This window comes from Xiphophorus hellerii, chromosome 20 (genome assembly GCF_003331165.1).
Source record: "Xiphophorus hellerii strain 12219 chromosome 20, Xiphophorus_hellerii-4.1, whole genome shotgun sequence".
In the NCBI taxonomy this organism is placed as follows: domain Eukaryota; kingdom Metazoa; phylum Chordata; class Actinopteri; order Cyprinodontiformes; family Poeciliidae; genus Xiphophorus; species Xiphophorus hellerii.
The window spans coordinates 18,018,247-18,044,858 of NC_045691.1; the positions used below are offsets into that span (position 1 = coordinate 18,018,247).

General features: G+C 39.3%; 3 protein-coding genes across 5 annotated transcripts in view; 1 reads left to right on the forward strand and 2 right to left on the reverse strand.

Annotated features, from left to right (window-relative positions):
* The first annotated feature begins 673 nt into the window (after positions 1 to 673).
* On the forward strand, positions 674 to 11,742 carry cse1l (CSE1 chromosome segregation 1-like (yeast)). Its single transcript, XM_032550142.1, has 25 exons — positions 674 to 780; positions 2,137 to 2,229; positions 2,416 to 2,558; positions 3,558 to 3,659; positions 3,760 to 3,905; positions 3,993 to 4,083; positions 4,204 to 4,311; positions 5,281 to 5,373; positions 5,478 to 5,645; positions 5,747 to 5,876; positions 5,970 to 6,035; positions 6,720 to 6,922; positions 7,018 to 7,102; positions 7,616 to 7,677; positions 7,779 to 7,915; positions 8,125 to 8,228; positions 8,307 to 8,404; positions 8,486 to 8,636; positions 8,728 to 8,936; positions 9,119 to 9,216; positions 9,329 to 9,414; positions 10,166 to 10,247; positions 10,482 to 10,628; positions 10,802 to 11,033; positions 11,163 to 11,742. Exons 2-25 carry the CDS (start codon positions 2,145 to 2,147, stop codon positions 11,250 to 11,252), a joined length of 2,916 nt encoding a protein of 971 aa, XP_032406033.1. The 5' UTR covers positions 674 to 780; positions 2,137 to 2,144; the 3' UTR covers positions 11,253 to 11,742.
* Positions 11,743 to 12,344: 602 nt separating this feature from the next.
* On the reverse strand, positions 12,345 to 16,718 carry rdh20 (retinol dehydrogenase 20). Of its 2 annotated transcripts, XR_004337137.1 has the most exons (6): positions 14,366 to 16,718; positions 13,241 to 13,339; positions 12,989 to 13,134; positions 12,760 to 12,891; positions 12,475 to 12,686; positions 12,345 to 12,392 (listed from the first exon to the last, which is right to left on the reverse strand). XR_004337137.1 is itself a non-coding variant. In XM_032550143.1 (5 exons), the coding sequence occupies exons 1-5, from the start codon at positions 14,813 to 14,815 to the stop codon at positions 12,566 to 12,568; spliced, it is 948 nt and encodes a 315-aa protein (XP_032406034.1). In that variant the 5' UTR covers positions 14,816 to 16,718; the 3' UTR covers positions 12,473 to 12,565. The 2 variants fall into 2 exon arrangements, 1 of the variants encoding a protein (XP_032406034.1); XM_032550143.1 differs by lacking the exon at positions 12,345 to 12,392 and having other exon boundaries at positions 12,473 to 12,686.
* Positions 16,719 to 17,845: 1,127 nt separating this feature from the next.
* LOC116710526 (potassium voltage-gated channel subfamily B member 1) overlaps positions 17,846 to 26,612 on the reverse strand; it is a 43,086-nt gene continuing 34,319 nt past the window's right edge. For both annotated transcript variants that reach the window (XM_032549612.1, XM_032549611.1), the window contains exon 3: positions 17,846 to 26,117. In XM_032549612.1, the coding sequence (XP_032405503.1) occupies positions 24,285 to 26,117 (1,833 nt within the window). In that variant the 3' untranslated portion in view covers positions 17,846 to 24,284. The remainder of the gene's footprint in view (positions 26,118 to 26,612) is intronic.

A 26,612-nucleotide genomic window follows, 5' to 3' on the forward strand; every position in this document is an offset into this window, starting at 1 on the left:
TTTCTATCACTTTTACATGAATGACTTAATTTTTTTATGTGGATATTTTGTGTAGTAAGGTAGTTTCAGGCTGTAGAGGTCAAAATACTTTCACTGGGTTTACTGCGTCACAACTTAAATCTGATTAGACACTTTTAAATCATCAAATTAATAAGCAGAACTGGGTACGATAAGCAAAGGAGAGGAAAGTGCTCTCAAAGGCCCCTGTAATTCTGTAAATTTCATTGAAGGTTTACAAACACTGTATGATTGCCATGTTGTGGACTGAGGTAAACCACTAAATACAAAATCTTCATTCTAATTTAACCTTGCAAGAAACAGCACAAAGCTAATACAAAATACATTATGTTTTCTAAACTAAGTTTGTATTCTTTACAGTAAATGCTTTAAATAATATGATTCAGGCTTACTTATATTCTGTGCAATCCTGATTTAAACTTTCACATTTTGTAAAATGAAATTAATTAAAGGTATTCACATACAACGTTTTTAGTGTAACTAACCAACAGTATTTGAATGCATATTTATTACTGAGCTATACGGAATTTGTAGCGCTAGCAACATTAAGGGAAGAGCCGTTTAGGAGTTTAAAGAGCCGGATCTTTTTGATGATTTGAGCCAAATGACTCGGATCACAGAAAAGAGCCAAAATTTCCATTACTCTTGACTTCACGTTTGCGCTTGCGCGTCACTGGCCGCGCAGTTACGTTTGAAACCTGCGAGCACAGACGGTCTGTGGTGGCTTTAGGTTCCATCCCTGCTTGATAAAGTTCTGGAACGGTAAGATATCCCGGTATTTCACCAGTCCAAATATATGTTAGGGTCAGGTTTCAGTGATTCGTCTTGGTCTTCCGAAAATGGCTGAGAAGTTAATATTTACTGATGGAATTAGCTAACTTTATGGTTAGCAGCATTTGCATTAGCACGCTACAGCTAATATTAGCTGGGTAACTGGCAGCTGTGGGAGAGTCTGGTCACTGAAGTTTGGATTTCCACACCGGTTTCTATGATGCGTGTTATTATATGTTTGCACTACGACCTTTAAAAGGTACACCATTAAGTCACACTTGAACATTGCATTCGACCCTGTATTTGCGACAGTCAGAAGGCCATGTGCTTATATTCAAACTCAGAACATTTAGCAGGTTAGCTAATATTTTAACACTATGAGCGGAACCTGGACTCGCTGGGGGAAAACAGAAATCTTGTCAGACTGTCAGCTGTGGAAATAACGCATAAATGACCCGCAATGTAAGACGAGAATAAAATCTTTAAGCAGCTGCACTCATTTTGAACAGGGAGCTACATGTTTCAACTTTACACGCCGGTGCACATACAGATTTGACACTGCAGAAGTTTTGTAAAAAATAAACGTTTCTAACTTCCCTCTCTTCACCGATAAGGGAAAAAATAACTATGGAATTCCAGAGTATTTTATCTGTTCTTTTCAATATTGACAGATGGATAAAGCAAACACTGCTTGCTTTATTTTGCCTTATTCCCTTAAGTATTTGCACACTTCAAACATTTGCACACTGTTTTAGGTCCTGTGCACCCAGGCGTCACATCATGCATATTTGTTCTGTCCGTCCTACATGTTACCAAAATGAAAATACTGTCTGTATAACAATTAATGTTGCGGCACATAAAAAAGTAAAACATCATACCTACCAACAGGACCAACAGATGATTTGAACTACCCAAGTATATTATGAAGCGTATCATAATCAATGTGAGCCTTTATTTAAAAATTACATAAAAAATATTTTAAGACTTGTTCCTCTGCTTATTTCCAGAAAATTTTTATTTTTATTTTTTTGCTTTGGGTATTTTCACACCACTGCATTAGCAGTTGGAAAATATGCTATTATATAAACAGATTTAATTCACAATTCTCTGAATGAGCAAACAGGCTGATAACTTGAGATTTACATTCTCCTATTTTCAAGTTATCTTGCATAAAAAATAGTACAATAGTGAAAGCTGACATCAAATGACCTTTCATCTACAGGCTGCATTGCAATAATAGACTAATGAAGTGCATGTTTTTAGTATGCATTTAGTGTTTAAAATGTAGTGTATTTTAGTTAGTATATGGTCTATATTTATGTAATTAAAGTCTTTTTTTGCCTTTAGCTGTAAGCATGGAGCTGAATGATGCTAACCTGCAAACCCTGACAGAGTTTTTGAGGAAAACATTGGACCCAGATCCAACAGTCAGGCGTCCAGGTAGGTCTTCTTTCACTGACCTTTGTCTTTGGTATTATAAAGTGATGTTGGAAGGAGGGGGGATCTTCTTGTGAAGTATTCACTTGATGTATTTTTTTTTTTTCTCGTATGAGCCACAATAAAAATTGTTGCAAGCACTTTGTCATTCCACCTCTCTTTGTCGCTTTTGTTTGTTCGTCTTCTCAGCTGAAAAGTTTCTCGAGTCGGTGGAAGGAAACCAGAACTACCCCTTGTTACTTCTCACTTTGCTGGAGAAATCTCAAGACAACGTGATCCGTGTGTGTGCTGCTGTTACCTTCAAGAACTACATAAAAAGAAACTGGAGAATTGTGAGTCAACTCAGCTACTTGAGTAATAAAACAGCCTATTTGTTGTTTCGTAACAGAACTTTCTAATGCCATAACAGGGTTCTAGAGTGCTAATATCTTTGGTGTGACAGAAACTTCATTTGAGTGGCAGGCAGCAGCAAAAACACCATTAAATCAGGCTGAGATGTTAATCAAGTTTAACGTTGCGTGCAATAGTGGATCAAAAGAACAACTTTGCTTCACTAAGTTCAAGTCTGAAATAATTGTTCATAAGAAAAATGATCTGAATGCAATAAAATATTCAGCTTGAGATGTTTATGCCTTTTAAACATTTGCACTTATAATTTAGATTTTTTTTTCATTTATTTAAACCTGGGGTGTTTTTCAGTATGTTACCTGTCTTGTAAATTTTGGCCTTAAATAAAGGACTTTGTTTACTAGACAAATTAATCATTTACGTATTGCCTTTATGGACAGCGATTGAAAAAAAAAATTTTTTAAAGAAGTGAATCTGTAAAACTGCAGTGCTAAGTGTGATGGGGGGGAAAAAAAAAAAAATTGTACCGGTGCACCTAAGAAAAAAAGTTAAATGCACCAGTGCAATAAGTTAGTCTAGAGCCCTGCATAATAAAACATTTTCTTCTGAAATAAACAACAGTTTAATATGTTGCCTGCATCTTGAATGTATAGACTTTTTATATTGGGCCAGTTTCTCTCTGCATATCTATTATTTTTATTTCAGTTGTCCAGTCAGAAAGAAAGAAACTCGATCTGGTTAGGATTGTGTTGGTTTTTATGTTTTCATTAGTTGGATATTACCTATGCAATAAAATTACAGAAAAGTTCAATTTGTTGCCTGTATATTTTTTTTCTACCACACGGTTTTGTAGAATTTGTAAGGAATCTCAAAAATATACATATAGTCTTTACATATATATTCTAATACCCATTAAAACATGTAGTTCAGATCATTTCTTTGCAGATATTGGTGAATAAAATAATTTGATTTGTTTCTCCAAGGTTGAAGATGAACCAAACAAAATCTCAGATGCTGACCGAACAGCGATCAAAGCGAACATTGTAAATCTGATGCTGAGCAGCCCAGAACAGATTCAGAAACAGGTAAATGATCACCTGTTGCCTTAACTGACAATCTAATCTAATCCGAACCTCTGCAGTGATTTTTGTTATCATTGTTTTTGTGTTTGATGTACCGGTACAGCTGAGTGACGCCATCAGCATCATAGGAAGAGAAGACTTTCCTCAAAAATGGCCGGACCTTCTGACTGAAATGGTGACCCGCTTCAGAAGCGGAGACTTCCACATCATCAACGGCGTTCTCCGTACCGCACATTCCCTCTTCAAGAGGTAGACCCTTCACTTCCTAAATATCAAGTTTCAAATGGAGACAATTTCTGTTCGGAAAATTATAAAGAAACTGTTTTTGCTTTTAAGGTATCGCCACGAGTTTAAGTCCAACGAGCTTTGGACTGAGATTAAACTTGTACTGGGCACGTTTGCCCTTCCTCTGACGGAGCTCTTCAAGGTTTGTAACCTCACTGCTTTTCTGATTCAACAGTCTTACAAACAGGCTGCATCTATTTTCTAAAGTTAAAATAAAGTACTTTGCAGTCAGTTCATAACCGTGTCTGTTTCATTGTTCCAGGCCACCATCGAGTTGTGTCAAACTCACGCCAACGATGTCAACGCCCTAAAGGTCCTCTTCTCGTCCCTAACACTCATTTCAAAGCTTTTCTACAGTCTTAACTTCCAGGTCAGTTTTATGGTTTTTTTTGCTTTGACTTGTTTAATAACTTTAGTGTTTCTCTAGAGCTATTTGTCTCTTAAATATAGAAAATGGCAATTCTGCCTTTAAAATTTCATGTTTTAAACATAAAAAGAACTTCTTGTTCTTAAATGAAAATCTAGTGTCTTAACAATCCTATTTTTTTGCATTTTGTTATGTTACAGTCACACATTTCAATGCAGTCTTATTGGGATTCTATGTGACGGACAAACAAAGTAGGAAGTAGGAGAACAAGAAATTGTAGTCAATATTTTATAGAATCAGCTTGAGCTGTTTTTTTCGAGTCTGAAAATTTTCTCCATTTTTCTTTGCAAAAAATTTAGATTCTAGGCCATTCTAAAACATGGATATGTTTTCATTTAAGCCAATCTGTTATATGTCCAGCTGTGCGTTGAGTCATCATTCTGCTGGAAGGCGAATCTCTGCCCCAGTTTCAAGCATTTTGCTGTGTCCAAATGGTTTTCTTCTAGGTTTTCCCTTTATTAAACGTCCCCACAGAATGATGCTTACATCATCATATTTCACTATGGGAATGGTGTGTTCAGGGTCAGAGAGGTGTAGTAGGAGCTTTCTGGTGTTTTCAATACGGGTCAAAGCATTCAGTTTGGGTCTCATATTTGCTGTGTTTCTCACGCTGCAAACAGCATCTCTCATGACTGACTATAAATGCCAAATGTTTTGGATTTTAAAAAATCAATACACTGTATCACTTTATTTCACCCTTACAATTTTGCACTACTTTGTGTCTATAATTTAAAATCACAATAAGGAACAAAAGCATTACCTGTTGCATGACAAAATGTGAGAGAATTTGAAATGGTGTGAATATTTTTCCAAGGTACTGTAGTTTATTTCTCTGCTTTATTTAATTGCAAGTAATGTGAAAATGACACAGGTACTCTGCATGTTATTAATATCTCTATGTTATTCTTACAGGACCTTCCAGAGTTCTTTGAGGACAACATGGAAACCTGGATGACCAATTTTCACGGCCTTCTGACTCTGGACAATAAGCTTTTACAAACAGATGTGTGTTGTCCTCTCTTTCATAAGGCTGTAAACGTAACTTTTTAGAAAGTTCTGTTTTGTGTTAAACCTTCATATATTTATTTTATTTGCCTCCCAACACTTAGGATGAGGAGGAGGCAGGTCTCCTGGAGCTGCTGAAATCTCAGATCTGTGACAACGCAGCTCTTTACGCTCAAAAGTACGACGAGGAATTTCAGCCGTACCTGCCACGCTTTGTCACTGCTATCTGGAACCTTCTGGTCTCCACCGGCCAGGAAGTCAAATATGACCTGGTGAGACTACTGGGCTCTCTATTATACTGCCTGTATATGCGTATTTGAATTTTTCATTCTCTGTTCATGTACAAACAATAATACACACAATTTCCTTGCAGCTTGTTAGCAATGCTATTCAGTTTTTAGCGTCCGTGTGTGAAAGGCCGCATTACAAGCATCTATTTGAGGACCAGAATACGCTCACCAGCATTTGTGAGAAGGTCATTGTGCCCAACATGGAGTTCAGAAGTAAGTGCTCAGTTGACATCCGCTGCCTTGGATTCCGACCTGTATCTGTTCTGAAGTGGCGTCAACTTACTGCTGTCTCCTGTCGAACTCCAGGTGCAGATGAGGAGGCTTTTGAAGATAACTCAGAAGAATACATTCGAAGAGATCTTGAAGGATCTGGTAAAGATTAGGATGATTTAAATCTCATTTTTAAAATGAATTTTCTTAAAAATATAAACATACCGAACACTCTTATTCTAATATTCTCTTCATTAAAGTCATATCTTTGTGTGACACTCGCCTTTTTTCAGATTTTTCTGCACAACATGCGTCAAAATTATGTTTTTTTCTGAAAATTTGCATATCAGTTGCTGGGGTTTTTTTTCTTCGTAGAGCATATCTAGGCTCTACAACAGACAACAGAAAATGCAAATATCTATTGGGTGGTGTTTTGCAAAGCAGCCAATCCAGGAGCAACATGAATTTACCTTGGCACTGATTGGTTGCACCCCAAGAGCGGAGATTAGGAATATTGTGCATAATAGCTTCTCTAGTAGTCTCAAGATGGGTTATGCTGTAACCCGTCTTAAGATTAATACACAGTAATGTGTATTAATGCATGTATATGTATATTTGGTATATTTGGTGTTTCAACTATTAACATAGGCAGTTACAAGCATCTTCTCTTATACATAGCTTATTATATTATTATATTCATGGGGAGTTGTGGTCCCTCACCACTGTGAAAACTGTGTTTGTTCTGTTTGTGCTATCCTTACTAAACGTTAAAACAGTTTGTTTTTATACTTTGATGTTTTTCCTTCTTTACGGAAATCTGCATTGTCACTTTTTTTTCCCTCTCAGACATCGACACTCGTCGCAGGGCTGCATGCGACTTAGTGAGGGGTCTCTGCAAGTTTTTCGAGGGGCCGGTCACGGCCATCTTCTCTGGCTATGTGAACTCGATGCTGTCAGAATATGCCAAGAACCCTGGACTGAACTGGAAACACAAAGATGCAGCCACCTATCTAGTCACATCGCTGGCATCCAAAGCCCAGACACAGAAGGTGAATTCACGTCTAAAACCTGAAATGTGTTGGGTACCCTTTATAGGTGTAAATCATATTTTATTTGTTTGATTTTTATTTGGTTTTTTTAACAGCATGGTATAACACAAGCCAATGAACTGGTGAATCTGACTGAATTCTTTGTGAACCATATTCTCCCAGATTTAAAATCATCCAATGGTAAGACTTTTCTTGGTTTGTATGCAGTTAACATTAATAATCTATTTCCTACATATAGAGCACAATGTGTGAAGTTGTAATGGACAGTCTAAAGTCCTTCAGGGAAATACTTGTTGGAAAAAAGCACTTAAATTCAGAAGTATAAGAAAAGGTTATTAAGGTAATCCAGCAAGTCTCTAGGAGCTTGTAAACTACAGAGTCTACAAAGTGGAACTTAGCATTACTGTAAAGTCAATCTGCACTACTTTGTTCTCATCTAAAAACTTTCCACAAAAAAACTTGAATGCATGCATTCAAAGTTGCAGCATAGCGGCACTCTAGTACCAGAGTTGCTGACTCTGTCTCACAAGTATTTTTCCACAATTGAGCTGAACATCCCATCCTTACTAGGACAACTTTGTAGTTTCTCTGAAGTTTCATGGCTGCAGAAACCATTATTGATGTAATTGAATATGAAAACAAAAAACAGCTGTTTGATAAACTGTTTTGATTAATCTTATAATCTCATTGCAGTTAACGAGTTCCCAGTGCTGAAAGCAGATGCGATCAAGTATGTTATGATTTTCAGAAGTAAGGTATGAAACCAGTTGTTTTTTTTTTTCCTCCTGAACTTGTTCAATGTTTTAAATTAAAAGGTAATTTCTCACTAACGACTTGTCTTGTTTTCTCTCTTCAGCTTCCCAAGGAGCAGTTGCTGCAGGCAGTTCCTCTCCTCATAACACATCTGCAGGCGGAGAGCACCGTCCAACACACTTACGCTGCTCATGCTTTGGAGAGGCTGTTCACAATGAGAGGCCCCAACAATGCAACACTGTGAGCATCAATCGAGATTTATTCTGAAAAGTTGTTTGTATTTGTCTAGATAAGTCAGGCACTAGATGAAAATAGTTTTCCTGCCCGGTCATCTAAATATCCTAAAACTAATAAATTATACTGCATGGCTTCAGTGTGTCATTTCCTGAAGCAGCTCTACTGAGATTTCCCCAGTAATTCAGTATTTATTCATGATCATCTGTTTTCAGGATCACTTCAGCAGAGATGGCACCTTTTACTGAACAGCTGCTCACCAACCTGTTCAAAGCACTCACTCTTCCTGGTTCTGCAGAAAATGAGTACATCATGAAAGGTAATGTTTGTTTTTATTTACCAATGTTTTAAGTTAAAAGTTAGTTGCAAATTGAAATTTTTCCCTTTATCTCCAAAGCCATCATGCGCAGCTTCTCCTTGCTGCAGGAGGCCATAGTTCCTTACATTCCCACTCTGATTGGCCAGCTCACTCATAAGTTGCTCCTAGTCAGCAAGGTAACTATTTTATTGATCAAGAATAGTCATAGTTCTCTTGGGAGTTATATTCATTCAGATACATGTTTTACTTTCTCCCAGAATCCCAGCAAGCCTCACTTTAACCACTACTTGTTCGAGTCTTTGTGTCTGTCTGTGCGGATCACCTGCAAGGCCAACCCGGTCACCGTCAGCAGCTTCGAGGAAGCACTCTTCCCCGTCTTCACAGAAATCCTTCAGAACGACGTCCAAGGTATATTTTAGTTCGGCTCCTGGGGGGGAAAAAAACCTCTTGACGTGTTCCTGAAACAAGTCGACGGACTGTGCTTTGTTTTGTTTTGCAGAGTTTCTTCCATATGTGTTCCAGGTGATGTCTCTCCTCCTGGAGATCCACTCCAACTCTATTCCTGCTTCCTACATGGCTCTGTTCCCCCACCTGCTGCAGCCCGTGCTGTGGGAACGCACGGGGAACATCCCTCCTCTTGTGCGTCTGCTGCAAGCTTTTCTTGAGAAGGGAGGAGCCTCCATTGCTGCTTCTGCTGCTGATAAAATTGTAAGTTAATCAAATGTTTTTGTGATGTAATAAATACAGAAGCTTCCAATTGTTCTTGCCTTCATGCTTGACTATAATGAAAGTGAGGGATGCTGTTATATTTTATTTTTTAAAACGTAGATTATACATTTACCTTTCGCCATGTGTAAATTCATTTATTCTCCCATTTCCTTCCATCCCAGCCCGGCTTGCTTGGAGTTTTCCAGAAGCTCATTGCTTCCAAAGCCAACGACCATCAAGGCTTTTACCTTCTCAACAGCATCATAGAGAACATGCCCCCGTGAGTTCTTCATAGTTCCTTTAGCAGCTTTAATTCAATAAAGTATTGCCAAATGAATATCTTTGCTAAATTAAATGTTTTTTGTGTGTGTGTGTGTGTGTTGCTTCACCAGCGAGTCGATTACTCAGTACAGGAAACAGATCTTCATTTTGCTCTTCCAGCGACTCCAGAGCTCTAAAACTACAAAGTTTATTAAAAGTTAGTACAATCTTCTTATTACCAGTTTTTTAAGCACTTTTTTGACTTTTTTTGTATTATTCTCAATATAATAAGCATTTAAAAATGTTTATTTTTTTGCAACTTGGCCAGGATTTGCTTTAAATGATTATATTTTAAGATCGTCTTTATTGTGCACAGTATGGGAGATTTGCTGTTAATCTAAGCCTCTGACTTCAAAATAAGATAAACAGGAAACAGGTACTAGATTTGATTTGCAGGAGCAGCAGAGATTCATCACACGCTGTTGTTATAGAGCATTATTCTATTATCATGCAAAATGCAAAGCAACGAAAAAAGATTTCCATAGGTCTTGGCAGTTATATAAAGAGTGGAGTTACTTTATTGTCTTATTTTATTTTTTTTACAATTTTCTTTTTTTGTTTGTAGTTTTATGAGATGAACCATTTTGGGATTTAAGGGTAAATAGTGCATGTTTCTAAGGGGGGGGAAGAAATTGTTTTACTAAACCAAAACACAAAATGTTACTTACTTTATCCGAATGGTCCACTAAAGAAATGGGGATACGCATGACAACAAATGGCATAAAAACTGAAATATAAAGACAACCAAACTATATGTATAGGTCTGAAAACCGAAATTTAACATTTCTATTATACTTGTATAAGTGTAAGTATTGTAACTAGATTTTAAATGTAGTTCGTTTTTCCAATCAAATATATTGACCAAAGGCTTAAAAGAGCATCACGTTTTTCTTTTTTCTGTCTCACAGGTTTCTTAGTGTTCATCAACTTATATTGTGTCAAATATGGAGCGATTGCACTTCAGGAGATTTTTGACAGCATCCAGCCAAAGTACGTATTCATCTTTTTGTTTGCATTTCTAAGAATTTGTCACTTTACAGCTGAACCAATATTTGATTACCCTCAAACAATACACTAAAAAGCTTTTTGTATCAGTATTAATTGGATAACTTTCACTTTATCTTGATTATGTCATAGTAATGTCTGCCGTCTATGAATCAGTTTTACTGTAGAAGTGAAAGCTGTGTGTTTTTGTGTTAAACTCTTAACCTGTTTGAACTGCAGGATGTTTGGGATGGTGTTGGAGAAAATCATTATTCCAGAGGTTCAGAAAGTGTCTGGAACTGTTGAGAAGAAGATCTGCGCCGTCGGCATCACAAAGATCCTCACAGAGTGTCCGGCTATGATGGACACAGAGTACACCAAGCTCTGGTAAGGACCAAAAAACGCTAACGGGTTCAGCCTGTCCACCAGACATGGTCACAGTTGTAATTCACAACTTCTAATGAACTTCCTGGTTCTGCAATAAAGGCAGATTCCAAGAAAAATTGTTCATTTGACTATCAAAAAGATGAATTTGGAGTTGAAGCTGGTTCTCTCCTTAGGACTCCGCTGCTCCAGGCTCTGATTGGTCTGTTTGAGTTGCCAGAAGATGACAGCATCCCAGACGACGAGCATTTCATAGACATAGAAGACACACCCGGCTACCAGACGGCCTTCTCACAGCTGGCCTTTGCTGGAAGGAAGGAACACGACCCGATCGGAGACGCAGTCGGAAACCCCAAAATCCTGTTGGCCCAGTCACTCCACAAGCTTTCTACTGCCTGTCCTGGAAGGGTAAGTTCAGATTCATCCAAAGTTTACATGAAAAAACATGTAGAAACTAACAAATAGCAATTTCATTCCAAAATTTTTCCAGAATGAAAATTGAGCAAATGTCGCCCCCTTGTGTTCGTTTTGCCGCAGGTTCCCTCGATGCTGAACACTAGTCTGAACGCCGAGGCCCTGAAGTTCCTGCAGGGATATTTGCAGGTAGCTTCTGTGCAGCTGGTTTGAAACCGAGGATATGGGGACGTCTCGGTCGGAGGCCACCATGCACTGCAGCCACAGTGGTCCCAAAGTAACATGACTGATCAAGTCCAGCTGAATTAATGACTCCATAGTTGTGTGATGGATTATCAGGAGGAAAACAAAACTGCATTTTGCCTGAATAAAGGTTGTCTTCTGATAAGAAAACGTTTTAAGTGTTTTTAAAGACATGACCAAATGCTGGCAAAGCAAAACTTATTCTCCTCGGTCATTCAAAAGAATTTGGATTGGTAGAGATGCAGACAGGATTGTGAACTGCAGACCAACTGAACAGAACTGGAGGGACTTCTTTACCAGTTTAGTTTGTTTGAATTAGTTTTGGTCCTGGTGTCTTCAGTCTGTGGCTCAAGCATCAATAACTCATGTTTCTGTTGCATGTTTCCCTCAAATTTGTCGTATTGTCCTTTTTTTCTGCACAGTTTCTTAACGTGAATAAAGAGACACGCTTCTTTACATCTGTCACTGCTGCTGTGTTTTACTTTTAAATTGGATTCTTGTAAAACTTTATGAAACTTTTTTCTTAAGAACATTTATAAAAAATGCTCTATATAATTGCAGGGTGGTGAATAAAATGACTGCGCTGCACACGTTTTGACTTACACAGTGAGTGCGCTTTACATTTATTCCCCAATTTATTTTTATTTTTTTTAGAGGGAGTTTTTTTTTTTTTATTGGAGCATCATAATCTCACTAATAATTTCAGAAAAATCTGTTGCATCATGGTATTCAAGAGCTTCTAATTTGTAATCATTTTTGTTTGGCAAATTGCTTTTTGCTACTAGGCTGTACAAGGACAAATATTTAACTTGCCACAATCTACAGTGAGTAAAGTGGTAAAAAGTGAAAATATTTCCACTGCTCTTTGTTGGAGAACTGTAGCAAAAATAAGTTTGTTTGCACACACAATTTGGGCTGCTCTGATTTTGATACCGATCCAAAACATATATGGCCAAAATGATTCAAGTGTTGTCCTTTCTGCAAAAAGAAGGATTTGGAAAGTAACAGGAGAAATGTGAATAATTGTGGCACCTGAAATTTTGAAAACGATTAAAATTTGACTTTTTCTCCATGACAAAAACATTTACTCAAAACATTTTTAATTTTTTGGGAAAAAAAATAAATCAGTGGGATAATAAGTTACTGTATTAAAAGTAAAATTTATTTTGAAGCTTTATACACATCTTTTCTGAGGGGCACTGTGTATTATAAAATGCACAAACAAGCCTTTGGTGTCTGCATTAGCCCATTGAAAAACACTGGAAGACATTACTGGAAAAGTCTCAGGAAGACTGGATGTGGCCGCCTGAGGTTTTTGTCTCAGCGTTCTTGATGAAGGGCATCATGCACTTATCGCCTCCCATGAAGCGATATGCCACAACGTTGGCCTCCCAAGGTAACAACCTGCAAAGTATAAAACAAATCAGTATCTAACCCAAACAGTCATGCTTACCGATGAAGGCTCATAAGTACTCACGCTCTTGCGATGAAGGCGATGTACATGATGCGAGGAATGCAGATCATTTCCTGCTCGCCCAGGATGGCTTTCATGGATTGCTGGACTGTATAGAGAGGCTCAAGTGGAGGAATCAGGTTCCGAATTTCTTTCCTGGGAAATGTGAATAAATAAAAAAAGCTGAAATTAAAGGTATATTTCTCCATTGCAACCTGTCAGATGGGCTCACAGATGCATTGAAGCTTCTCACCTGATCTCACAGCCTGAAAACATCCCTGTGTCTACGATGTAGGGGCACACCAATGTGGTTTTGATGCCGTCGTGGTTTTCTGCTCGCAGCTCGTGTGCCAGGGACTCATGGAAGCCAACAGCACCGAACTTACTGGCACAGTAATCCTGCAAGAGAGAGTAAAATTGCTCAGGTCCATGATGTCCTTTTTTATTGGTGAGGCTTCATTATTTTTTTTATTTTTATTTTTTGACATCGAGTCACACAGCGTACCTCCACACATGCTGTGGTGAACAGTCCAAGAGCACTAGCAATAGTGACGATATGGCCGTGGTTTCTGGCTTTCATCTGAGGCAGGAAGGCTTTTGTCATCTGGTGAAGAAGATGTAACAAAGGTCAACATTGCAGTACAGAGAATTTAAAACCTGTCAAATCAAGTTTGGAGTTTTGAACTATTTAAAATCAACTATTTTATTTCATTTTAAAGCTTTTGGGAAATAAAGAACCTCTAACACTAAAGTGTCTGATGAATACCCTCATAAATGTTGCTAAGGTGGAATAGACTTTGTAGACATTTCTCCACAGTTATGCCTTAACCTGAATCATTTTCACAGGGATTTGCTTCAATGTATGAAATTTACACATAGATTAAGAACCTACAGTGACATGACAGACATGCTTTAAAGCACAGTCTATTGAGGGCTGATGTCCAAAACCATATCTTAGCCTGGTTTGTCCATTCCATGGAGGATGTTTTATAACTCTTCTATTCACTTTTGTGATGCATCAGAAACACTAGCAGAGCAAAGAGAGTCAGCATGTTAGCAGTCCCTTTCACTGGAAGGAAGTGCGACACTATTTACTCCTTCTGCACCAAACTTTACGTTTTGCAAAGTGCAGGTACTGTTCTCTAGATAACAGCCAAACAGACAGATATTGGATGACCAGACATAGACTTTATTCTCCACACTAGATGACTTATTCCGCTCTAAGGTTCAGTGCCAGACTGTTATACACTAATGCATCTTGTGAAGCCAATCAGCTTCCTATGTATGTTAAATTATGACATTGAGACTGAAGCTTAAGGAAAAGCAGAATCCTATGTTTAAGGCGCTTTTCTTTCTCTTGTGGGATGGCTAAATCATCTCCTTACTCTGTGTTCTTTATAGACAGTCAGAACTTAATTAACTGGACTTTCTTTTATAACCAGGACATGCAGTACAATCCCCTGCGGTACAGGCTGATCCGATCTCTTTCACGCTCCGCTGCACAAACCCTAACCCCGACCATCGGGGACAGCGAGTGTCTGTTGCATAATCCATATCTGCCTGTGTTTGCTCTGAGTGAAGTTTCGCAGAGTTGCACGGGTGTTTGCGTAAAAGACGTAAGAAGGCTTACCCAAAACAGCGCATGGCAGTTCACCAGCAGAGTCCTCTCCAGAAGCTCGTCTGGACACTCCAGCAGCCTCCGTCCGGCCACCACCCCCGCATTGTTGACCAGGATGGAGACATCCCCGACCTCCGCTCTCACCCTCTCCGCAGCGTCATAGATGCTCTGGCGCTTGGACAGGTCCACAGTGTAGGTGCGCACTTCCACGCCCAGCTCCCGGGCCAGTTGCGCGGTCCGCTCGTTGGCAGCCGTGTCGCAGTCCCACAGGACGAGGTGCGCCCCCTCTTTGGCGAACTCCAGGACGAAGAGGCGACCCAGAACCCCCCCGGCTCCCGTGATCAGACACAGCTCCCCGTCGATGCTCTTCAGCCTGGGATGGAGGAAGGTGCGCACCACGGCGCACAGGATGGAGTAGGTGACATCCATGATCATCAGCAGCAGGTCCACGATGAGGATCATGGTGCCTCAGCTCAGTCGGCTCCCACAGCAGGAGTTAATAACCCCGAAAAAAGCTGGGGGTTTAGCCGTTTTTCTGCGTGACGTGGGTTAGGATGGCCACTTTATGTAACATGGGTGCGCAGGATTAGAAGAGTGACTGATGAAGGGCTTTTAGTCTGACGCCCTGACTGCGGGTACATTCATAACTCCATCATGAGCTGTGAGACTGAAACAGATTAAGAAGGTCAATCAAAGCAAACATCTAGAAAAATGCTTCAAAGGTCAAATAACTGGATTCAGTTGACTTAAAACAGCAAAAACACTTATTATGTTCAAGAAATAAATTCTGGCCAAGGCCTGAGGGGTTTGAAAGCACAATGCCATCTCAGCAGGACCAACCATGTGTCTGTTAGAAAGGGGGTGTTTTAGGTTTAATTAGAATATTTGCTCCTTAGTTAGTATTGATGTTTGCTTTTGTTTCCCCTGTTGTGTATAAATGGTCGGACCAAATCTATGATATAAGCTACCTTTCACAACAATGGGAGATGAGGTGTGAATACTTTGTTTGCTCAGTTAGTGCAGTCAGTTTTTTGAGAACAGCTATGTTTAGTTGATATTTTTAATTTGCTTTGAAGACATTTTTCCTGTGTCCTCTGTGCCTCACAAGCTTTTCTCAGGAATGTTCCAGCTCTCCACATCTTGCTCATATCACTAAAATCCAGTCAGACTGGAGGGAATGTGTGCATAATCTTCACATGTCCATCCGGTTGGATTGATGTCTGAACTTTGACTGGATCATTCAAACACATGAATATGTTTTTCTTTAAACCACTTTTGGTTGGTCTCATCTGATCAGAGAATCTTATTTCACGTGTTTTTCTTATAGTTTTCTTACATTAATGCCTTTCTTCAATGAAGGACAGTTTTGTTAAGTCCAAACTTGCCAGTCCACCAATTCAAAGGAGAGGACAATTAAAGAGAGAAATTAACCTAACAATCACGTACAAATGCATAATAATCATGGGAGGAATATGCATGATTAGGAAGACTCCAGATTTGAACCCAGGACCTTCTTCCTGCAATATCTTCCCCACATCTTACATTGTTCAGATTAATAAAATGCCAATAAGAACCATTAATGTTTACATTTATAGCTTTCACAGGGTTGTAGGTTATGTGTCAGTGACCTTTTACTCAGACATTCAATTTATCCAGATCTGAAAGTTATTCATGATCTCCGATGTGAGGTCGATTATCCCACTCAGAGCAAAATGTTAAATGGCTAAGCTGCTCAGCATGTGAGCACAAATCTAAGTATTTTTTTAAAGCATATTTTTAATAATCACTCCTTCACTTCTGTGGACTTGCATCTGACACTTCTTCACATTGTTTTCACATTTTGCACAACATGTTCACTGTTACTCCTTGATGTATTGTTTGTATCTCTTTAGGAAAAAGTCAAATGTTTTATCTTTAATTGACTAAAAACACAGCAAAGCTGCATACAAAGATGAACAATTATTTGGCACTATGAAGAAATATCAGCTATTTTAAAGACTTGATTAATAATATCTGAAGGGAAATGTTTGTTTGTAATTTTATCACAAAAGGAATTATTGATACATTTCACACAATTTCTCGGCTCCATACGTTGATCTATGCTAAAATGATTAAGCAGTTGATTTTAATGTTGTGTTCAGTAAATTGGCCACTGGCTGTTCAGGGACCTCATTGTTGTGCTTATGCTGCCCGAATCAAGAACTTGTGACGCATCTGATAGGAACTCCTTATGGAAAATCTTTTTCTCAGCAGGCTGTGATTTGTGAACCTGTATGTCATTCAAAAACTTTTAAAATTACTTAACTTTAAAAAAACTACTGACATTGATGTTTACGAAATAGATTAAGAAAACAAATCATACTGTAATGCATACATCTATGACTTAATGTTTTCTAACACCCTTGTCCCAACACTGGGAGTACCAGGGTTTCGACCTCTCCCCTGAAGTCCCGAAAGAGGGTGAAAAGACCTGAGTCCAAACTGACGATTCTGATGGCTCAAATTAGCATCCCTTTTTCAATTGTAAACGTGGCCATTGACCGTCAGGCCAGAAAGGAGGAGTGGAAAATCATGCAAAACTGGTTATAGCTAAAATAACCAAATATAGCTAAAATCCTTCAGGTCAGTCGACCCGTCTCTGGGCTCCAAAGGTAGAAATGTTAACATAGGACCCTTCTCTGGTACTCACAGTGTTAGATGGATCGAGACGGGTGCTGGTGCCTATCTCCAGCTAACGTTCCAAACAACCATGCACAAACACACTCACACCTAGGGAGAATTTAGAGAGACCAATCAACCTGACCGTCATGTTTTTGGACTGTGGGAGGAACCGGAGTACCCGGTGTGTACACAGGGAGAACATGCAAACTCTGTGGAGAAAGACCCCAGGCCAGGAATCGAACCAAGGACCTTCTTGCTGCAAGGCAATAGTGCTACCAACTGCACCACTGTGCAGCCCTAAAACTTAATGTAACATAAACAAAGTTAACAACCATCTACTCACATTTTAAGGAATTACTTTTATACTACATGTTTAAAAATACATTTAATAAGTAATTAACACATTTAAATATGTAATGTTTATTTTTAAACAACATGTGACTGCAATAATTAGGTAAAACCAATGATGCAAACATATATATGCTTTGAACTAATGATAAATGTACATTTTAATTACTTATTTCCACATTCAATGTATATACTCTATTTCATATGTATTTTTTATTTTTGTATTGCATTGATGTTTTCCAATTGTCACATCAATATGGAATATTTTTCACAGCCGAGCTTTTTTTGAAATTATGTGCCACTTGTGTGCCACTCATTACCGTATTGAGTGGCAGATTTTATAAATATTTAAAATCAACCACCAGAGGTCGCTGTCGGGTAAGATTCCCATAAACTCGGATCTATTTGGCCCTCAGCAGCTGGCGCGCTGCGTGTAATCATTAGACGTGAGACATTTCTATGGAAACAATGAGACTCCACGGCTAGTTTATCGTCTTTTATTAAGCATCAGTCGGTAAAAGAAGAAATAGGCTTGAAAATCGTTTTCCTACAGCTTTTCTGATGATATTTACATGTTGTTTGTGTCATTTAGCGCTACATGTGTTGAAGAAAACAGGGAAAGCAAAAAACATATTCTTCTACAAACTCAACAAGTACAAAGTCTGAAACTTTTACAAAACAAACATTTTCTCTCAATCACACCATGAGGGCAGCACACAGAGCTTCAAGAAGACTGTTTCCCTGAAGGAGCGGGATGATTCAAGAATAATTTCTGTTTTTGAATGTGACAACCTGGTTCTTTGAAGTCTTTTATTTCCAGATTTGTGTGTGTGTGTGTGTGTGTGTTATTAGACAGCAGTTAAAACCAAAATGTGTTTTATATCAATATTTCAATTAATACAAGACAACAGAGGACTTCCTTCAGACAATTCAACAAAGTGCAGTTCAGAAAATACAAAAAGCTATGAGAAAAGAGTTACCATTCACTCAACACAGAAAGGAGCCGCATCTGCTAAATTTACTATGGCTTATTTTGCAAGAGATTTGGCGACAATTAGAGGCTCGTTTTTAGAGATTTGTCATTTACTGCATGTCTGACTGTGATGAATGCTAATGAATCCTGATCCTTCAGCATGTTGCACACCCTCCCCGTTTTCTATCTACTTCTCTCTTTTGTCTCCAACACCTCTTGTAGAGTAGGTCATACAACCATTTGTCAGTTTGACATTTTTATTCCATTACCATGCATCGCTAAAGGCTGGACTGACAAAAAAAAAAGAAAAAAGTCCACTCACACCAGTGACTCCGCAGTTCCCAGTAAGCTCCACTGTTTTTTTTTATCCATCCTTTTCTGGAGTATTTTGTTACAAAATGTGTTCTTCTGAAATGCATGACAACGCTGCTGTAACCAAGCCCTTCCTGAAGGACCAAACCCTGTGCGTAGACAGGGGGATATTTATAGAATTAGAGATGCGAACTCATGCTCAAAAGGATGCTGCAGCCTGTCTTTGCACCATCATGATGGGAAAACAAAACAAAACAGAACTAGGACTCGCACACAAACCCATGAGAGCCTTGCTCGGGACCTGGCTCTGATGGAGCTCATTTTGTTTTTAAGATTGCATCGTTGTCAAGCACAAGCAGCGCTCGGTAAAAGTTAGTGCACCTTGCAATTTTAAAGAATTCACAACTCTTAAAACTCTTACACAATTTATCATATTACAGCCACAAACATATTCCACACAAAATGGTGCATACTTGTGAAGTGGAGGGAAAATGATATATGGATTAAAAAAATGCTTTAGATGCTTTTAGAAGAACCATTTCACTGCAATTAAAGCCGCAAGCTGAAGCCTGATGAAAACTGGATGGAGAACATCTGTGAAGATCAGTTTTCAGATTCTCATTTCAATTTGACAGAACTGGGCTACTCTAACACATGAATAATTTGATATAAACAATCATACTTTATCTCTGGCTGGACATTTTTGTGCTAGAAGGTGAACCTCCATCTCATTGTTAAATCTTTTACTTCCTTCAACAGGTTTTTCTGCAGATGTGATGTGCAACGTTAGTCCTCTGGAACAAATACTGCTCTGTTTGATTTTTGGATTATTCGACCAGAACACCTTCTTCCAGATGTTTCCTGTGGCGTCAACATAGGTGAAATTTTAAATGGAACTTTTTATGGTTTAATTCCATCAAGACTTTGATCCGAGTTCCCATGGTCCGCTTGGCTCTTTATGTAATTCTGTCAGTTCAGGTGGAAGGCCATGTCTCCATACATCTGGATTTAACAGAGGTCTGTGTGACGTTCAAAGCTCAGGATATTGCTTTAACTTAATCTTGGTTTAAACTATTTCACCATCATTTTTTGGGGTCATCATTATGCTGTTTGTTCACATTTTTTTTTCTAACAAACCTCTGAGGCCTTCACATAACATATGTAGTTTATACTAGGATTACATTACACACAGGTGGACTCAATTTACTGATTAGGTGAATGTGTAGGTTATTTGTTGCATTGTATTTTATTTAGGGAGTAAAGATGGAAGCTAAACACAGGCAAAAACTTTAAAAATGCATAACCTGCTGTCCACTTCACACTTATGCGCTTTAAGATTCGCATAGAATCCCAGTAAAATACATTGTTTGTGTTTGTCATGAGACAAAAGGTGAAAAGCTATGGCGAGTCCTTTTTGTCTTTTTCAAAGCAGAAGTTACCCATGACTTTGGGAAGCAGAGTGCTCCAGCCATCATTCAGGATGTCAGTTTAAATCAAGCTGATAACTCTGAAGCACAGTCCGTCTGTCGCACACTCCTTGTTCCCACTCTGTTCACATTTCACACTCACTTCCTCCCTCCCTTCAGGAACAAGGTGGCTGAAGTCTTCATCAACATCCCTGAAACAGCGGCTCACACCCAGGTCCATGTGGCCACGCTCCGTCTGCTCTTTTGTGATTTGCAGAGATGGGTGCGTGTCTCTGCGAAAGCAACCGAGTGACATAAAGCGATGATCTGGCAGTTTGACTGAAAGACCCACAATCCAGTTTTCTTCTTTTTCCCCTGAACTGAAAATCCCTGAACTGAGATGAATAAAGGAACTGATTAAGAGAAAGTCTGTAACCATCCTCTGTAAATTAGGCTACATGCGTGCATCAAATGTGAGCCATCCAGTCATCTCAGCCCCTCACCATGGAAACCGTTCAGTCTGCTGAGAGTGAGTCTGCACCTGCTTGTGTTTCTGGACTTTTTCCATCCAAATGTTTGGTGCATGAGAGAGACATTAGAGTTTAAAAACAGAAACAAGCATAAAAGCTCCACAGGATGAGTACTCTCTCCTTTTTGTGTTTATTTGCTCGTTATTCAGACTCCATTAGGGCAGATTCAGAATGCAGGGTTTTATTAAAAGCAAAGGCACAGAAATATCTAACTCATACTACAGTGCCAGACAGATTTGTTGGCACTCCTGGTGAAGATGTGAAAAAAGTCTGAGAATAAATTCATATTTTTTTCCCTGCAGCAAAATCTCACACTGACAATTTTGGAAAAATTGAACCATGGCTGGTTGTACAGGTCATAAAGCAGAATTTGATTTGGCGGCCCTCTTTGTGTTAAGAACATCACCACTGCTACCGGCATTGCAATAAAAGTGTAGAAGAATCTGGGAGAGGAGGTCAAGTTTCATTTGGTGAACTTTAAAGCAACAGGAATAATTGGTTATTATTTGCAGAGATGTATTTATGAAGAAACTAAGCTCAAACACAAAGAAAATAACAAACCTCGTATCAGATCATGATTAGATATAGTTTTTCTTTGCTAAAAATGTAACATTATAAGAATTTTAGATCAATAGTCAGTGTTAAAGTTAGAGCATTTATGGGAGCCATCCCCCACATGGCCTCTGCGGCAGGTTCACTTCCTCTTTTCTGCAGCTGCTGTTGTCCTGCACACACATTAAAACCTTTCACCACTGCAAAATCTGAATCTAAATCACTTCAGATCTGCTGTTTCAGTGGTTCTGTGATACCAGGGTGATTTTCTCTGCCAGAAAAACTGAAAATAGGTTGCAACTGGCTCTTTCAGCATGATAGTGAGTCAAAACATGTGATTAGATTAGCACAAAATAGTTAAACAAATAGAAAAAAAAAAAAACATTCCAGAGAGCATAAGGGAGGCTAGAGGACTTGGATGGATGTTTTAAAAAATACTCTGCAAATTCTCCCAAATGTTCAAATATTACAGAAATAGAAAAAGTGAAAAAGAGGGTTTTAAAGTAGATGATGTTTTTCTGTACTGAATAAATGCCCTCAAATTAAAGTTGCTTTTATTAGCATGATAATATGCTACTGCAATATTAGCTGAATGTTAAAGGCTTTCACACATCTTTACCAGGTTTTCCAATGAACGCGGCTGGCACTTGTATCTCTAATGAAAACCATCTACATTAAATAGGTCCACTATAATATATGTTTCCTGCAAAAAGTTCCTTTAATTCATGCTTGCAAGACATATATCATAAAGTTTATATGTTTTAAATTAAGTTAGTGTGAGAGCACCAAGTTTGGTGTCATCGGGTGCATTAATAAAAGAGCAAAATGCAGAACATTTGGTGTCTAAGTGCAGGCAATACAGATCACTTTAACTTGTGAAAGTGATTAATCTGCCAAGAAACATAAAATGAAACTTATCTTTCAAAGCTGTTTTGTTAGAACTCCAGAATATCCTCCTGCTTATGTGTTTGCCCTGCATGAGCAAATACGGCTCCCTGAAATGACTCCTATTATGTGGTTTTTAAAAGGAATGCTCCAACATTTTGAGATAAAACATCAGGATGCACAACCGTCTGTATATGTCACCAGAAAGAACAATTCTTTGGTTCTTTACATTGTACAGAAAGACTGCAACAAGCATGTACAGAGAGACGGTAGCAAATATAAATCTTTCTGCTGCAGAATGTTGTCTAAGAGAAGCAACTCCTTCAAAGAAATAGAGCACATACAGCGCTTTCAAATGCATAACTATGAGGTTACCACAACATGTCAGTTGTTTTAGAAAATATCTTAAAAATATAAATTACTTTTTAAAATTTTGTACAGGTGATGCGTAATGTCGTTGTAGAGTCTGGCTTTGCACGGATGCACGTACAATATTTACACTCATACAAAACAGATTTTTTTTCTCTGTTGTCTCCTGTCGCTCAATGCAAAGTTCACCTCATCCGCTACAACTGCTTGAAGCTTAAATTAAAAAAGACTTTGATGGACAAATGTAACCCAAACTTGAGGACACACTCAGACATTTAGAATAAAGGTTATAATCAGTGTTATAATCAGGTTATAATCAGTGGCAGTTCTTGGGGAGCTGCTCCTTCTGCCTCCCTACTGACAGCCAACCACACACCCATTCCTCTGAGTCCCATTCAGGAAGAAATGCATCAGGTCACCAAGGCAAAATCTTGGTAAAAATCAAGGTAAAATCAGGTCACCATATGGTAAAAACGGAGCATCTGGAATCAATTTAACATAAGCTGCTACATGTTTGACAAGATTTTATCTTTTGATTTTTATGCTTATTTTAGCTTAATGTGATCCTAATTCTAAAAAGCATTAAAAGTAGCTTTCATGTTTTTTTTTCCTTTTTTTTTTTTTTACAAAAACAAAATAGTAGCTATAAGTGCATCATAAATCTGAAATTATATGTTTAGAAATTTGTTCAGTGAAGAATGATCCACATAAGGGTAAATATTCTAATAATTTACACCGGAGATGGTCCAAGGCGGTCCAGAGTTTTGAGCTAAGACTCAGACACCAACTTTAGCATCATAATAATGTACAACAATATTTTCTTACAATGCTTGCACCCTGCACACCACAGGGAGCCACCGGTGCCCAAATGAGCCAAATAAAATCTGTTTTCACCACCGACAAATAACTTTTTATTTTCTGCTCTGTGGCGCCCCTTTGAGATGCATCATTCGGGAAGCCATATTTCCCATATCCTAAACTGCCACTGATTATAACAAGAAAAACAAGGGTGCAACATTTCCAAAATGATATTTTCCCTTTTGCCACCAATGATTGACGAGGATGGATGTGACCTCACAGCTTATGTGTAATCTGTGCAGTAAAAATGCCAACCCAGGAGAGACACTGAGCTGTTTGAAAGAAACAGACCGAAACACTTCATTCTGCTGAAGATTTGACATAAGATGAAAGACGACTATTGCTACATAATAAATATAAATGAAAGGTAGTTATTGCACACACACGCACACACATACTTATGTGCTATCTTATAGCCTGACTCAGGCTTTCCTCCTCAACATCAAAACGTAAAACACAGGACAACATGAACTAAGGCCAGTTTTAAAGGAAGTTGTAGGAAGCAAGAACATGTTCTCAACCCTCCGCCTTTGAAACATACAATGTATATAAATATACACTGTAGGGAGAGAAGATGTATGTCTTCCTTTCATACTGCAATTGAGGATTTTAAAATATCTCCTCTTATTGTGCCTTGTTTTGATGCCCTTTATGTTTCACGATGATTTGACAGCTTTAGCTGCAGTGACTTTAGCATTTTATCCAGGGCTCTCAGAAAACAGGTTATAAAATTTTAGACTACACTCCTGCAGCTAGTCTAATGATGGCATTATAATCTGGGCTTGTATAAATAGCAAAAAATCCCTTCTTTTCTTCCACTCTGAGGGCGTTTGAATGTTTTCATCTGGAACGTTTTAGAGAAGATAACAACACTATTTCCAGTGATCCACAGGTGTTGTAATTTTGTAGGAAAAGCCTTTTTTCTTTCAGTTCTCCTGCAAATTGTTCCCAGACAAGTCTCTGAGCTCTTCATTAGCAGTCCCTTATATTTTCATCTTCTTTGTATTCTCTGTGCAAGCCATTCCTTTTAATCGACTCTAAGAGTTATACTGACGCTTCTCCCCCTGAAGCGGCCGCAGCTCTGGTGAAATGTGGTTTTCCTGTCCTTCCAGCGGCAGGGTGCTGTTCCCCAGCTTCTTGGAGAGGCCCTCCATGTGGTTGGGACCCTGTTGAAGCTGAGCATACCTGGGGCTGGTTCTCTCCAAAAGTCTTTGGGTCACGTTGGCTGCCGAACTGTCGTGCAGGTGTTCCTCCTCGTCCGTGTCGGCGTCAATGAACTTACTGACAGACGAGTCGTGGAATGTGAAGATGCTCGGCCGTAAGTTCTCGGGGCTCTTGCTGGGCGTCCTGCTGCTGGCAGTGGTGTAGACAGATGTTTCTGGGCTTTGGATCGATGAGCTGTCAGAGAGACCTCCTTTCCCTAAGTCCTCCCCGCCTCTGACTCTAACTTTAAGTGAACGCCCCTTTATTGGGTTGTTTAATGACAGAGCTCTTGGGTTGTCGTTGTTGAGCTTGGTGCTTTTGCCTGACTTGGGGCTGGTGGCGCCATGCAATCCCTCATGCTCATTCTCCAGGGTGGGCTCCAGGCTGGGGTTAGTACTGACCCTTCCAGGCATGTTGCTCCCAGAGCTGTGCGAAAATCTGGAGCTCTCAGGAAAGTCAGGTACGCAGCTGATGAAGCTATCGATGCTGGAAATACTCTTCATGTCTGTCACGCCCTCCGCTGTGCCTGACACGGCCTCAGGGAGGATGCTTCCCATCTCAAATTCAGCTTTCTGCCTGGCTGACTTCGAATGTGACGCTTTTTCCTTGCTGTTGACGTTTGGTTGTGACTGTGCTTTTGTCATGTTGTTGTATGCTTCCTCAAGTTTCTGTGCGCTGAGATGCTGAGGACTGCTGGCTGGTTTTGCCTTTTCTTGGAAGCTGGACTCAATAGTCTTACTGGGACTACTGGGGTTCAGCGGTGACTTGATCCTGGGTGTTCCTCTGTGTGGTGACACGTGATTGTCATGGAGCTTCTCCTTCCTCTCATCAGTTTTTTCCACCATGACATCCATGAGTTCCACGCTACGGCCAAAGGCATCCTTAATGTTCATCGAGACAATGCTACCATTTCTCTTAGCCCTCTCCAGAGCCTCTCTCCTTTTGATGGCTTTCTCCTGCCTCTTCTGCTCTTTGTAAAACTCAGAGAAGTTATTTACAATAATAGGAATGGGTAAGGCTATCACCAAGACCCCTGCAATGCAACACAAACCTCCAACTATCTTTCCCAGCAGGGTTTTTGGGTAAATGTCTCCATAACCTACTGTGGTCATAGTGATGGTAGCCCACCAGAAGGAGGCAGGGATGCTTTTAAACTTGGTGTCCTCTTCATCCTTCTCAGCAAAGAACACCAGACTTGAGAAGATCATGATGCCCATGGCAAGAAAGAGGATAAGCAGGCCGAGCTCATTGTAGCTCCTCCTGAGAGTGAAGCCCAAAGACTGAAGGCCTGTGGAGTGACGGGCCAGCTTCAGGATTCGCAAGATCCGCATGATCCGGAATATCTGAACCACACGGCGAACGTTTTGGAACTGCAGCACGCTCTTGTTGGACTCTGTCAGGAAGATGGTGACGTAATAGGGCAGGATGGCCAGCAGGTCGATGATGTTGAGGGGACCTTTGAAGAACTTCCATTTGTTTGGAGAGGAGAGGAAGCGGAGCAGGTACTCCATGGTGAACCAGGCAATACAAACAGCTTCCACATGAGCTAGCTGTGGGTTGTCCGTGGGCTGGCCAAACTCGTCGGTGTCCTGCAGCTCTGGGAGGGTGTTCAGAGACAAGGCAATGGTGGACAGCACAATGAAGAGGATGGAGATGATTGCAAGGATCTGGAAAATAGAGGAGAAATTAATTAGAGTTCTGAAAACAGATGACAAGTTTGTCAAAAGGTACTTTACATTTGTCTTGCTTTGATTCCATTGAACTTCAAATATAAGTAGAAGAAGGAAGGAAATAGTTAACAGTGCCAAGGAATACAGGTTGCACAATCTTTTGGGGAGAATCATTAGTCTGGTGGTGCTTCATGCTTTGTTGTATTTGTCTCAGAGAGTGGAGCTGGGAATGAAAATACTCAAGTTAGACTTCCTGTTGCAAGTTGGAAAATATTTTTGTAGCACTATTTTTAGCAAATGAAAGTAATGTCAATGCAATAAAATCCAAAAGGGACAAGTTATAGATATTTCACATGCACTTCATGTACACATATTTTGAAGAGGAATGACTTTTTTGCAGATTTTCTCTTATTCATACAGACTAAAAAATATACATGCAGACTTGAATATATATAGACATCCCACTGGTATTTAGTAAATATGCCTCAGCTT